Source organism: Gorilla gorilla, chromosome 18 (genome assembly GCF_029281585.2).
Source record: "Gorilla gorilla gorilla isolate KB3781 chromosome 18, NHGRI_mGorGor1-v2.1_pri, whole genome shotgun sequence".
Classification (NCBI taxonomy): Eukaryota; Metazoa; Chordata; class Mammalia; order Primates; family Hominidae; genus Gorilla; species Gorilla gorilla.
Window position 1 is genome coordinate 20172941 of NC_073242.2, and position 13660 is coordinate 20186600.

Sequence of the window (13660 nt, forward strand, 5' to 3'; positions counted from 1 at the left end):
TGTCCCAACCCCACACACAAGTCTTCCTGTATGGAGGTCTTCTCCTAGGGTAAAAGAAGGTACCACTTCTTTTCCTTTCATTTCCTTCTCAAGCTCCAGTTTTATGCTTGACTTTGTCTATCTGTGGGAATATTTATAAGTTTTCCTCTTTACTTCCTTCTCTTCCTTTCTTCCTGTCTTCCATTACTTTTCTTTATCAGTTTCTTTTACTATTTTTATTTTTAAAATCTTTTTCCTCTCCCTTTCTCCCTCTCTTTCTCCCTCTATTTCTTTCTTGTGTTCTTTTGCTCTTTCTTCTTTCTCTTTCTCTCTTTATTTCTTTCTTTTCTTCTCTTTATTTTTCTGATTCTCCCTTCAATTATTTTTCTTCTATCTTTTCTCCCCCTTTCATCTCCTGTTTCCTTTCTTCCTCCTTCCCTTGCTTCCTCTCTCCTTCCCTCCCTACTTTATTTCTTTTTCAATTGCTTTCCCTTGCAGTTTTTAATATTTCCCTGACTTACTTTTCTTTCCTCTTTTTCTGTTACCCTCTCCTTTTCACTCTCTCTCATTCCTTCCCTTTCTTCTTTCAACATCTAACATAGTAATGTTTTGTGCTAATAACCAGGGCAAGACAAAACTTACATTCATGTTCTTTCATAAAGAATCTCATATCATCATAGGAAGGCCAAGGGCCCAAAGGGAAAAGAAAGAGAAAGAAGAGGGGAATCCAAATGAATGTCTCCTAGACGTCTCACTGCGCACGGGCTTTTCCGGATATCTTCCACTCCTTGTCTCGAAGTTTGGTTCGTTGAATTTTCCCTGTGACAGTCTTGGGTAGGTTCAAGACAAACTCTATCTGTTGAAAAACAAATCAGTCCAGGGTGGGTGATCTGTGACGACAGTGGGTTGCATTTTTCAGAACTGCTGTAGGGTGAGGGGAAGTTCTTCAGGCTGGAGCCACTTCAGGGCAGCCGCCCTGTGCAGTAAGAAGCTTCAGAAGGTCCTCTGGGATGAGGACAAGAAGAGGATGGCTAGAATTGGGCATAAAGGTCTTTGACATATTTTCAGACAGAGGAGGAGCAGCATAACAGACACACATGGCACAACAGTCAGCCAGCTGAGCCTTGACATCAGACTCTCTGGACCCCAGCTCCTCCTCTGCCAATCATCTGGCTTTCGCCAGGTCCTTGCCTTTGCTAAGACTCAGTTTTCCCACTGAGTAAGATGGAGGATAATAGCAACTTAATTGGGTGATTACATGGACGAAAGGAGATTATGCAGGCTAAGTTATTGGCATGGAGTAACCACTGAAAAATAATAGCTGTGGTTATTAATCTGGGTTAATCTGAGGTCTTTAGACATCTAAAACATTTAAGAATTAGGATACCTCATTTTGAATTCCACATCAATCATTTCCTATCAATGTACCCTAAGCAAAATTATAAAATCTCTCCAATTTCACTATTTGCTCTTGTTAAAAGGAGTGTTTGAAGCTGAGGATCCTCTATCTCTAATATTCCCAAATCCAAAGATATGGACGATAAAGACGCCTCATTGAGGCTTCCAATGATGTGGCTCAGTTGCCATGACATTGATTTAAGCTTCAGATGGTCTCGAATTTAATAAAAATTAACCCTTTATTAACTTTAATTTAATAATAGGGATACTGAGATGGAAAAAGTATCTTCTTAGTGGCTGATATAAGAATTCTTCTATAAGTCAAGCCTGACTTCGTTGAGAAGAGTTTGTTCAAAACACAATGAAATGGAGCAGAGGTCAGCAAACTATGGCCTGCAGGCAAAATACAGCCCACTTCCTGTTTTTGTCAATAAAGTTTAATTGAAACAGTCATACCCATGCATTTAGAAACTGTCAACCTTTAGCATTGCCTGGGCAAAGTTGAGTAGTTGCAACAAAGACCACATAGCCTAAAATATTTACTATTTGGGCCCCAAAGGGTAGATAAAGAGTGGATGAAAGCCACAGGAGGTATCCAGATTTAATGCTAAGAAGGAAGCTACTCTGCTTGTCATGAAGAGAAAAGTAGAAAGGACTGAATGTAGTTGGTGAAAGGAGGGGGAAGGTGGAAATAATCTGCTGCCTTGAGAATTCTAGAGGAGAGACTTGCAGAAAGAGACACATCTATTGAGATATTTGAGTAAGACACTGCACACTGCGTGATAGAACTCCTTGACTCAGTATTCTACAATACTCAGTTATACTTAAACGTTCATAATATCTTTGGTGTGCCTGGATTTCTAACCTCCTTTGTAAATACTTATTAAATGCTTATTACGTGCCAGTCACTCTTCTAAGTGTCTGATGCCTTCTTAAATGAACTCATCCCTAACAACCTGCGAAGGGGTAACAGCATTATTCTCATTTTGCAAATAAGGAAACTGAGGAACACAGAGGTTATTGAGTAAGTGGTGGAGGTGAATGTTGAACCCAACAGTCTGATTCCTGAGACTGTGCTATGCTGCCTCACTCTCAGAGGCTGCAAGTCCATGTGGTGGACTCTGATATGCAGCTGAGATCCTCCTCCAGGGACAAAGAAGTCCCACTCCACCGCCAGACCCCTGTGGGGATTGCCTCAGCCAAAGACAGCTGTCTTGTCCAAGGTCACACTCCTTCCCAGGGCAGCCTACATCCATACCTGATCCACCTGTGACCGTAAAGACCCCCTTCCCTTCCTCACCTTGCCTTAGGACAACACTGAAATGTTATACTAGCTCCAGAACTCCCATGGGATTGGCTGGAGTTCCCATTGAGACTAAGTCACAGTGCAACCTCACCGTCTGCTCAATTCTGCTCCTTTCTTTCCCTTCCTCTCCCTTTCCCCAGGGGTTGATTCCAAAACACTCCCTAATAAGCCTCTTGTGTGGTAACCTCTTTCCCCATGGCCTGCTTCTCAGAAGACCTATGACAATTAGCCTGTGCTGAGGAAAGGCAGGTGGCATCTGGGCTACGTAAGAATCTAAGGGACTCTAAGCTCAGCATAGTTGCTCTCACCTTCTACCCTAGACTCTATTTTTTTTCTTTCCCTGGGACAAGCTCCTATCTGGGACCCAAATCCAATAACTGGGTTCTCCTGCCATGTCAACCTCTGTGCCTCAGTTCTCTGTCCCAGAATGAAAGAAGATGAAAACTATGCTTTTGTCTTTTCTCGTAAGAACACTTCCATTTTCCTGTGGGGAGCCACCCCTCCCTCTCAGTCCATGTCATGGGATAGGGCAGCTCTGTCTCCCCATCCCCCCTGCACTTTCTCTGAGGATGACTTGGCTAATCAGTGTGACATTGGCCTGGCTACAGGGATTCACTTAACAATGGACACATGGCCCAAGTTGGTCCAGTGAGAGTCAACCCAGAGAATTTTGTTGAGGCCTTTGGAGAAAAACATGCTCATTTTCTACTGGAGTTTTCTAAGCTGCTGAGAATATATGTTTGGAGCTGGCAGAGCCACAAAGAAAAAGCATTCCAAGAAATCAAGCCACTACAAAGGAAAGAGAGTCAAAGGGTGAAAGAGAGACACCTGACCACATCCTAGGAATGCCTGGGACCAGCCATAATGAAAGCTTTCTTCACCCCTGGACTTTTCAATTGCATGAGCAATAAATCTCAAGCTAGATTTCTGTCACTTGCAACTGAGCGTTGCACAACCCTGAATACTATAGCAAGAACCCAGTGCAGAGAATGGGAATACGGGTAAGATACTGGCTAGAACTTATTCCCTTGACAGCATTTGTCTTTTGATTCAGAGTGAGTCACAGCTGAGGTCATTTTTCAGGCATCAAGATAGTTGCTAGATTGTCTTTCTGGGCTTTCTTGAGCATAGGAAGAGTTGTTTTTTGTTTTTTGTTTTTTTTGAGACAGGGTCTCACTCTGTCACTTAGGCTGGAGTGCAGTGTCACGATCTCGGCTCACTGTAACCTCCACCTCCCAGATTCAAGCGATTCTCATGCCTCAGCCTCCTGAGTAGCTGGGATTACAGGCACATGCCACTACACCGGGCTAATTTTTGCATTTTGGATAGAGATGGGGTTTCACCATTTTGGCCAGGCTGGTCTTGAACTCCTGCCCTCAGGTGATCCACCAGCCTTGTCCTTCCAAAGTGCTGGGATTGCAGGTGTGAGCCACCGTGTCCGGCCCAGGAAGACTTTTTAAAATTAGAAGGCTGTCCTCCTCCTGAAGAAGATAAATATAACAGGAAAACAATCTATTTCTCAAGTTTGAGTGACTTGGGAGCTCAAAGGCCTTACCTTTCTTGGGTACTTGTATGGGGCTGTCACTGACTTCACATGCTGCTGCAGCTCCTTGGTGAGCTGTTCTGGGTCATGGGATAGGAACTGCGAGGCCAGGACCACAAATGCCTTCACCACCTGCAAAATAGATGAAGGCCAAGAGATAAGGGATTAGAGTGTGTAGTCATCTCCCGGAATAAAGTGAAATTGGCATTAAGACTTGCATCACCCTTGTATCTACTCATTTGCACCCCCGGTGATCCAGGTCAAGGGAAAGGGAGAAACTGGGGACAAGAATGAGGTTCCAGCTCTCTCTGAAGTTATTTATTGGAGGAGCAGGTGGACAATACATTGAGACCAGGCTCACCTCATGCTCCAAGGACAACAGAGACAGATGAGGAGAAAGAAGATACAGGGGGAGAAAAGGGAAAAATAGACTGAAAACCATAACCCTAAAAATGTGTTAACTTCTCCAAACTTCAGTGTTCCCATCTGCAAAATGGGGATAAAATAGCCAAATTGAACTTATGGTAACCAAAATGAAATCATAAACAGCAGGGCTAGCTCAGAGCTGGGCACACAGGGTTTTCTCAGCAGGAGATCACCCTTGGCCTCACTGCTCAGTGGTTTCCATAATTTTCTGTGTGATGTGTTCTGTGCGTACCGGAGGTATGATAGTGCCAGGCTTACACCCTGCGGGAATGTGCTAGGACACTGATCCACACATCCCACCTTAATATTTTCCTACACACACATCAAAGTCCACTAGACCCCATCTGAGCCTATTTCTATAACCCTGGCTTTATAGGGGTCTTTCTTTTTCCCTTTATTTTCACTGTGAACTTTGTGGCACAGGGGCTCTATCCTTTGGCTCAAATCCCTCCTCTGTGCTTCTGGTCAGGAATCAGACTCTGATTCAAATATCAAACAGCAGGATAGAATCCTTCCAGCCTCATCAAAATAGACATTATATAGTACTTACTATGTGCTAGGCCTTGCTCCAAGCACTTCACTTTCTTTTTTCCTTTCTTTTTCTTTTTTTTTTTTTTTGAGACAGAGTCTTACTCTGTCACCCAGGCTAGAGTGCAGAGGCGCGATCTCAGCTCACTGCAATCTCCGCCCCCCGGGTTCATGTGATTCTCCTGCCGCAGCCTCTTGAGTAGCTGGGATTACAGATGCCTGCCACCGTGCCCGGCCAATTTTTGTATTTTTAGTAGAGATGGGGTTTCACCATCTTGGCCAGGCTAGTCTTGGACTCCTGACCTCATGATCCATCTGCCTGAGCCTCCCAACCAAGCACTTTACTTTCTAAAAGTTTTTATCGTTTCATAATATTTGTACATATGTATTGGGTACAAGTGACATTTTGTTGCACGCAAATATTGTAATTATCAAGTTAGGATACTTGGGGTGTCCATCACCTTGAGTATTTATAATTTGTGTGTGTTGAGAACATTTCAAGTCCTCTCTTCTAGCTATTTTGAAATATACAATACATGGTTGTTAACTATAGTCACCCTACTCTGCTATTGAACATTCGAACTTATTGCTGCTATCTAACTGTATGTTTATACCCATTCACCAACCTCTCTTCATCCCCCACTTTCCCACCCACACACCCTTCCCAGGCTCTGGTATCTATCACTCTACTCTTTATCTCCATGAGATCAGCTATTTTAGCACTTACTCATGAGTGCAAACACGTGATATTTATTTTCTGTGCCTGGCTTACTTCACTTAACATAATGACCTCCAGTTCTCTCCATGTTGCTGCAGATGACATGATTTCATTCTTTTTTAACACCAAATAGTATTCCATTGTGTATATATACCACATATTATTTATCCTTTCATCCATTGGATACTTAGGTTGATCCCATATCTTCGTATTGTGAATAGTGCTGCAATTACCATGGTAGTGTAGACATCTTTTTGATATGCTAATTTCTTTTCCTTTGGATGAATACCCAGTAGTGGGATTGCTGGATCATATGGTAGTTCTGTTTAGTTTTTTGAGAAATCACCATACTTAAGTACTTTACAAATATTAGCACATTTAACCCTCATAACAATCCCTCATCTTACAGATGAGGAAACTGAGAAACAGAGAGGCCAAGTAGCTTGCCCAAGGTCACATAGCTAGTAAGTGGCAGGGCCAAGATTGGGTCTCAGAGTGTTCAGCCACACAGTCCCTGTTCTTAAATCATCATACTACACTGCCCTTGTGTTCATATCTGTTCACCCCCAGGCTACTGCTTCCCCATCACCTCTCCTCGGACGGGGTCTGGGCTGCTGATCACAGCCGTCTCAACCACAGCAGGGTGCTTCATCAGTGCATTCTCTACCTCCGAGGGTCCAATCCGGTACCTGCAGAAGAACCTGTCCTTCAGAGAAGACTGGACAGCGACCCTCTAGGCCATCCCAGAAGTCTGGAACCAGCCAGAGTAAAGACCCAGATTTCCCTTCCCAACCCAGAAACCAAGCTCACCCGCTGGAGTTAATGATATCATCTGCCCGTCCCATAAACTGGAAATACCCATCTTCATCTTTGATTCCCCGGTCTCCAAGGAGCCAAAAGTCTCCTCGAATGTTGGCTGCTGTCTTGTCGGGATTGTCCTGGTGACCACAGAAAGACAGAGTCATTGTGCCTGCAAAGCCTAAATCCCCTGCCCTGGGGCTGCCATGAACAAATGCTATGAGTCTTATTAAAACTACAGGTGTGCAGTGTATAACCTGAACATGGCACACATGCCCTGAACCAGCCAACCCTAGGCCACAGGCAGAACTGGATTTTTCCCATTTATTGAAGTTATTCCACCCAGGGTGTCTCAGCTACTCCTCTACGTCCAGTCTGATGGATATTATTGATGTATTCATTCATCCATGCTTAGGGCATTTTCCCCAATTGATTCCATCTCCCCTTTCATAGATATCCTAATCTCTGCTCACTCCATAGCACCACTCAAAGCTATCATTTTGTTTAGGTACTTTTCTTAGCTTCTTTGTAAATTTGAAAGTTCTAGAGACATTAGCCAGGAAGCCCCCTGGGACCCTGGCTAATGTGCATATTTCTACAATAGCTGGGTCCATCTATTCAGCTGAGGCACTTGCTTATAAGTAATGAAAAGGCTTGAGGTTTATCCCTTGTCAGTGAATCTTCCTATCTGACTCAGTTATAGGTGCATGGGCTCCAGACTGGAGGTTCAGTTACTGGATTATATATGGTGGCATAAAGAATTCTTAGCCTCACTCCATCATTGGGAATATAGGGATACTGATGATCAGAGACATCAAGAGGTTAGTTTGAAGCTAAACAGCCGTTACAGAAGGTAGAAATGAGACCAGAAGCCAAGGTTGTTGGCTACTGGATTGACTTTCTCATGGGCATCATGGAGACTCTGTGGCCTTAGGAGTCTGCCCCACAGATGCTTCTGAGTCTGTTTCCTTTTCTATCAAATGGGGAGAAGCCCATGACTTAATACTTCACTGGCATTTGAGAATAGAGTGGGACCGCACAAAGGAAATGCTTGGAGAAGGGGACAGTGTGGCTCTGCCCTGATCGCTGAGGCTCAGTTTTCCTCATCTGTATAATGGGAATAATCATTCAGTTCTACAACAATTCTTTTATTTAACACACTCACGACACACAACTTACAGATGAGGAAACTGAGACATGACAGATAGGTAACTTCCCTAAGATCACGCTATACATAGTAGAGCAGGGTTTTGAACTTGAGCAAGCTGAGTCCAAAAACTTTATAGGGTGGCTGGGAGGATTAAAGGAGTTTAAAGTTTAAATGAGTTTAAGGTTTAAAAATTAAATGTGTTTATACGACAATGCTTGCCTCATGGTATGCATTCAATAAATGGTAGAAACTATTATTATTTGATTTATTATTTATTTAGTTTATTAGTCAATTATCTCAGGGATCAGAAGGCATGCCCTTGGAGTCTTCTCTGTCCACTTTCTAATGGTTGTGAGCTTGAGCAAGTCTTGTAATCTCTGGCTCCACCATCCTCACCTGTCAAGTGAGGTGGCCAGATTCAAGGATTATCTGTCTTTACCTTCCCAAGATCTGAAGATAGGGATTCCTCCAACTAGATGGTGAAGTCTCAATGTAAAGTGCCTAAGTCTCAATGTAAAGTGCCTGGCATGGCTCTAAAGAAGATCAATGGCATAGATCATGGGGATGATACCTAGGGGAGAGGGAAAGGCAGCCCTTGGGGGAACGGTGCTGTGTATAGTTCAGGGTCAATAATATTTTGGGCATGAAACAGAGAGTTCCTGAGGAGTCTAAGGGCTAAATGAAGAAAAATAAGTCTTCCAGTGAGATCACAGTGATAGGCTGAGGATGGCAAGGCTGAATAGCCACTTTTCTTCCACTGGCAAAGCATACATTCTTGAAAACTGGACACTCTTTGTCTCCATATCTAATGCCTCTTGGAAGTTTCAGAACATTTGGCCTCCATCATCCCGTTTAGTGCTCCCATCCTCACTGGAGAACAGAGGAGGAGGAGCACAGTTTCTCACCACATAGCCAGAGAAGATGCCTATAGGCCTGATGGGTTTGACCCTGATGCCAATGTCTCCTTCTGTGCCAGGGGGCAGGATGTTGCCCTTATCATCTATAACCTGGAGAAACAAGCATATTGGAAGAATGATGCATGGAGCAGGAGATGGCTTCAATGGCAGCAGGAGATTGCTGAGTAGGTCAAATGAAAGACTCTCTTGCTCTAGTGAAGACTGAAAACGACAACCAGAAACCAAGGGAACCTGAGAGTCTTAAACTCAGATCTCTGATCCACCTGCCTGGAATAGTTTAGGTGAATCCTTTTATTGAGACTGGCCCCCATGAGCCTGGGGAGGTGCTTTTGGCTCTAGGAGCTCAGAAAAAATAATAGCCTCCTCTTATCTTTGAGACCTACCTCTCCTATGGACTTAGAAATGGGGCAGATCAAAACTCAAATTTACTCTGCTACCTTACTAGCTGACTTTGAACTACTTAAACTCTGTGCTTCAGTGCTTTCACCCATAAAACAGAGATACTGACAGCTTATTTCACAGGATTTTTATAGGAATGAAATAAGATACTAAGAAAGGGGCTTAGCAAATGGTTATCATAGTGAATGGCATGGCAAGTAACTGGATATGACACTGAATAGAGTCTAAGTTACACTTTAGATATACAGAACTATACACATAACACAGATACACAAACACAAATTCTAGTTCTCAAAAAACAACAAGAGAAAGCAATAAAACTTTAGCTACTACGCATTCATTATAGCGTATTTTTACTAGTGAAAACTGGGACATCATCCCTTGGTCCAATAAAAGGCATAAACAGCAGTGGATACATACTATTTAATACTATATCATCATTAAAATTCATGCTGCAGCTTGGCATTAATTGAACTGAAAAGATCGTTACCTATATTGTTAAATGATAAAAGCTAGTTACAAAATATTATGTCAAGATTCACCCCTATTTTTGTTTTTAAAGCATATATACTTGCATACTGTCTAGCTAATTTGCTAGATATTCAAAGTGAGTCGTTCGGGATGGTAACAATATAAATCATTTCCCCTTTTCCTCCTTCCTTCCCTCACTCTCTCCTTCCCCCTAATCTCCCTCCGTCCCTTTTTTCTGATATTATCTTGATATCAGTAATTTGTATTATTTTTGACTCAATAAACAATGGAATACATAAATTACTGAAAATCAGTGTTTCCCCTAACTTCCTCCCTCCTTAGTGTCCCGAGCAAACCTGTACATCATAACAGGAAGCAGCCGTTCCCATGTATCCTGGTTTGATTTTCATTGTCTTGGAAACTATGCAAGTAAATCCCTGTGGAAAGAAGCAGACAGATCAGCAAACCTCAGGAGGAGGTACAAGGTCACAGAAAAAGAAAAAATTTCTGCAGAGCGAGTCCTGACACTGTCCTGAACTTGGCCTACACTTGGTAGCTCCCCCTGCTCCTCATTCCATGGCTCTCTCCCCATTACTGGAACCACAATCCTAGGGGCTTCGCTAAATTGTTTGTTCAGGAAGCAACCCACCTACCACTCCCCAGGAAGAGGACCTAACGATCACATTATAATCTCTTTTAGGGGGAGTCACATTTTAATACGACACTATGGATACCCAAAGCCCTTTCAAACTATATGGAATCACCAATATGCAATCTGTAAGGCCTAAAATATACTATTTTTATTTTGAATTTTTGTGGTGTATCTATTTATGGGATATATGAGATGTTTTGATACAGGCATGCAATGTGAAATAATCACATCATGAAGAATGAAGTATCCATTTCCTCAAGCAGTAAAATATACTTTTTAAAGTATCTCCCATGGCAGCACCAGTTCTGCTTGAACCCTGAAATGAACCTTCCCAACAGAATAACAGATGAGTGGTGGATGCCTCACTGACAGAGACACAGATTGTCGTTTTCTCAGATCTAGCCTGGACACCAGATGTCACAGTGACCCATCTTTTCCCGCCACCCACTGTGCTGGAAAGGGCAAGTTGATTGATCCACGTCAGAAGAGAGGCTGCTGAGTGATTAAGATCATGGGAATCTGAGTGTCCTTGTAAGCATATCCTAAACATGTCCTCTGAATGGTGGGAGGCCCCTGCCAGGGTATGCTTGCCACAACTCCATTGTCCTTATTCATATTTGCAGAGCTCTTCCTGGCTCTTTCATACCACAGAGCTGCCGTCAACACTCTGCAAAAGTTCTTCCAAGGGTACTCATTAGCCAAAGAAGGATGCAGGGTAAGAGAGTGGAGAGGAAGAGGCAAGAAGTGCTGAGAGTCACAAGTAAGAGGCACTGGAAAAAGAAGAAGAGTTGGGGAAAGTATTCCCCATGTAGTTTTGATAAGTAAAATAGTATAGAATAGCTTAAATCCACATTGTGCACATGAGACCTCAAGAGTTCCAAGAAGATATCTCAGGAGGTGCAGTAAAGCCATGGTGGGTTCTTCTTCCCATTCCTCACTTCAGTCTAAGCAGCTTTGTACAGTGCTTGACATGTTTGATAAACTTTGGTCTCTGCTAAAATGTTTCCCCATCACAGAGGAACTTTCTGACTACCATATCTGATTTACCAACTTCTCACCCCATCTCATCTACTTTACTTTTTCCATTGCATTTCTCACCACCTGCCATGCTAGATATTTCTTAGTTTATTGTCTCTCTCCCCAAATCTCACTGGAATGTAATCTCCCAGAAAACAGGAACTTTGCCTCTTTTGTTCTGTGCCGAATTTTCAATACTCAGTACCTGTCCCTTCATAGAGGCTCAATAAATATTTCTCAAATAAATGAATGATACATGGTGGCTAACATGTTTTATTGTCAAAGAGAATTTTGAAGCCCAAAAAGTGCACACAGCCCATGGTTCCCCTGGGAACATGTACCGTTTCTGTCTGGCCATAGAATTCTCGGATGTCCAGTCCCGTCTGGGCCCTCCAGTTCTCCAGAGTTTCTGGAAGAAGGGACTCCCCTCCAGTGAGGCAGTTCTGTAGATGGGGGAACTTGTAACTGAAGAAGAGAGATAAGTGTTTCTCCTCAGCCTTCCTGGAACCAAAGTCCACTCAGGCCTAGACCTAGTTTCTGGGTGCTTTGATGATGCAAATGGCTTCATGGGGCTCTCTATGTGTGAGAGATTCAGATAGATAGGCATGAATGTATGTGAGGGAGTCAGGGGGATGGGGCCAGACTCTCTTACCAATCCTCAAAGCCCCATCACCTGGAAAGATCCTGCTGTAGCAACATCCGGTAAACAATGGGGGCACCCATCATATGCTTGATTGGATAACTGGAGAGTGTCTGGAAGACAAGAGCCAGGTGAGACATTGGTCACCAGGTCAAATGCCAACTTATGGCTATGCACAGTGGTTACAGTTGTGAGCTATGGAGTTGTAGAGGTCTGGATGAAAACCCTAGCTTGTTTACTATGTCTGATTCAGGTTAAATGAGCCCCACAACTCTCATGCACCCTGAAGACAAAAACAACAGGGAAGAATACATATTATGGTAGTGAAAAAGTCTAAGGCTAATTTGAAACATTTTTGTCAAATCCTGGACGTCTGTTCCTGCCAGTTTAAGACTTGCCCTCGTTAACACACCCCTAGGAGTATATCACCCCCCAGCAACCAAGGGAAGATCAGCTGCCTGAGCACAGCAGCTGTCTTGGTTGAATCCCTTAACTTTCTGTAGCCAGCTTTATAATAGATTGTTTGCAGCCTTATTTTCCTGAAAATATTTTTGGGATATATTTTAGATATAAAAGTTCTTTGAAAAGCTAAAGACATCTATAGACATTTCAAAACAAGTGCTACAAAAAGACCTAGTACTGAATACTTGCCATGTCCTGTGTTACCTCATTTAATTTTTCCAGTAACCTCATGGAGTGTGTGCTATCATCCTCATGATACAGAGGGGAAACCCATGATGTACAAGGTTAAGTAGCTGCTCCAAGGTCACCTAGTCAGCAAGTAGTGGGATCATTATTTGCAGCATGTATTCCTGTCATATAACACCATCTCCATCCCATGCTTTTCTTTATGCAGAATGTAATAGAGTATTGTCTTAATCTGTTTTCTGTTGCTATAACTGAGTACCCGAGACAGAGTAATTTATGAAGAAAATGAATTTATTTCTTGCAGTTCTAGGGGCTGGAAAGTCCAAGGTCAGGAAGCTGCATCTGGTGAGAAGCTTCTTGCTGATGGGGACTCTGCAGAGTCCCAAGGAGGCTCGGGGCCTCACATGGCAAAGGGGATCATGAGGTAGAGCAAAACTGGCTTTTTATATAACAGACCCACTCTCCAAAACTAACCCACTAACGTGATAACCCGTTAATCCATTAATCCCTCATGAGGCCCAATCATCTCTTAAATGCCCCACCGCTTACTACTGTTACACTGGGGATTGAGTTTGTTGATGAAAGGAGCCAAACTCTGTAAAATATTTGAACAGATTTATTCTGAGCCAAACATGAGTAACCATGGCCATGACAGAGCCCTCAGGAGGTCCTGAGAACACGTGCCCAAGGTGGTCAGGGTGCACCTTGGTTTTATACATTTTAGGGAGACATGAGACATCAATCAAACACATTTAAAAAATACATTGGTTTGGTCCAGAAAGGTGGGGCAACTTGAAGCGGGGGCTTCCAGCTTACAGGTAGATTTAAATTTTTTCTGGTTGACAATTGGTTGAGTTTATCTAAAGACCTGGTATCGATAGAAAGGAATGCCTTAGTTAAGATAAAGAATTATGGAGACCCAAGTTCTTATTTGCACAGGAAGCTTTTAGGTACCGACACTAGGCTTTTTAGACAGAATAGGTTGTAATTTTTTTTATCAGACTTAAAGTCTGTATTGATGTTAATACCAGAGAGATATAATGAGGCATGTCCCACTCCCACTTCCTGTC

The 13660-nt window shown here is 42.9% G+C and overlaps 1 protein-coding gene across 1 annotated transcript in view; it reads right to left on the reverse strand.

The window, feature by feature from the left end:
- Positions 1–617: 617 nt before the first annotated feature.
- The window catches only part of LOC101149481 (acyl-CoA synthetase medium chain family member 2B), a 70450-nt gene continuing 57407 nt past the window's right edge, over positions 618–13660 (reverse strand). Inside the window, exons 7-14 of the mRNA XM_055365392.2 lie at positions 11976–12055; positions 11644–11767; positions 9990–10070; positions 8752–8853; positions 6709–6836; positions 6488–6587; positions 4239–4358; positions 618–835 (exon numbers count right to left, since the gene is read on the reverse strand). Of these exons, the coding sequence (XP_055221367.2) occupies positions 731–835; positions 4239–4358; positions 6488–6587; positions 6709–6836; positions 8752–8853; positions 9990–10070; positions 11644–11767; positions 11976–12055 (840 nt within the window). The 3' untranslated portion in view covers positions 618–730. The remainder of the gene's footprint in view (positions 836–4238; positions 4359–6487; positions 6588–6708; positions 6837–8751; positions 8854–9989; positions 10071–11643; positions 11768–11975; positions 12056–13660) is intronic.